This window comes from Cyprinodon variegatus, unplaced genomic scaffold (genome assembly GCF_000732505.1).
Source record: "Cyprinodon variegatus isolate N-32 unplaced genomic scaffold, C_variegatus-1.0 Scaffold6197, whole genome shotgun sequence".
NCBI lineage: Eukaryota > Metazoa > Chordata > Actinopteri > Cyprinodontiformes > Cyprinodontidae > Cyprinodon > Cyprinodon variegatus.
Window position 1 is genome coordinate 595 of NW_015156650.1, and position 896 is coordinate 1,490.

The 896-nt window shown below is 39.4% G+C and overlaps 1 protein-coding gene across 1 annotated transcript; it reads right to left on the minus strand.

Annotated features, from left to right (window-relative positions):
* Window positions 1-324: 324 nt before the first annotated feature.
* On the minus strand, window positions 325-750 carry LOC107081527 (probable cation-transporting ATPase 13A3; the record flags this gene model as incomplete). Its single annotated transcript, XM_015369692.1, has 2 exons — window positions 325-515; window positions 619-750. Coding segments are annotated over 2 exons (323 nt in total), but the record flags the coding sequence as incomplete, so codon positions are not given.
* Window positions 751-896: the final 146 nt, after the last annotated feature.

An 896-nucleotide genomic window follows, 5' to 3' on the forward strand; every position in this document is an offset into this window, starting at 1 on the left:
TTATAATTTTATCAGTAACTTAGGTTTCTATTTTGTTATATCCTATAGATTTTTCTTGAGTAATTTGCAAGAAAACATTTTTTTGTTTATTCAGTTGGTATTTAATACAGCTGGCACAATGAATTGATAAAATCCAAAATAATATATAAATTAATCAGTGGATTAATTACCTAAATGTATTTATTTATCAATAACTTGCATCCCTACTTAAAATTTTAACCTTTAAAACCGAATTACTGAAATAATGAAACATTTTGACTCCTAATAAACTGACATGCATCTTTATATTATTCCCATGCTAACGTCCAGAAAGACATTCAGGCCTTAATGCTGACCTGTGCGGACCACCACAGCTTTGACCAGTTCTCCTGTGTAGAAGCGGGTTTGGATGACGTCGGTGCCGCAAAACAGTGTGTGTCTCTTATGCTCCTCTGTGTTGTAGGCACTGTCCGCCCCCTCCCGCTCTCCTGGTACGGGGTTAGGGAGGTTGGTCTTTGTCACAGGAACACTCTCACCTGATAAATAGTATACTGTTAATTTGACTGGCAGCAAATGCAACTCAAAACAAAAACACTGCAATGTTAACCATCAGTTTACAGACGGGTTTTCCAGTCTCACCTGTGAGCATGCTTTCATTGACGATGCAGGTGCCGCTGACCAGCACTGCGTCGCATGGCATGATGGTCCCATTGCTTGGAATGACCACCACATCACCAGGTACCAGATCAGTTGACAATATCTCTTCAACATCTGCAAGAGGTGGAAGCCACATGAAAATAAAACAGAAACGAGAACAACGCAGAATTTAGCATGAGTGTTCAGGGATGTGGTTGATTGAAGAGCAACACATCAACTCATCACTTAAAGGGATAGTTCGGTATTTTTGACATGAATCT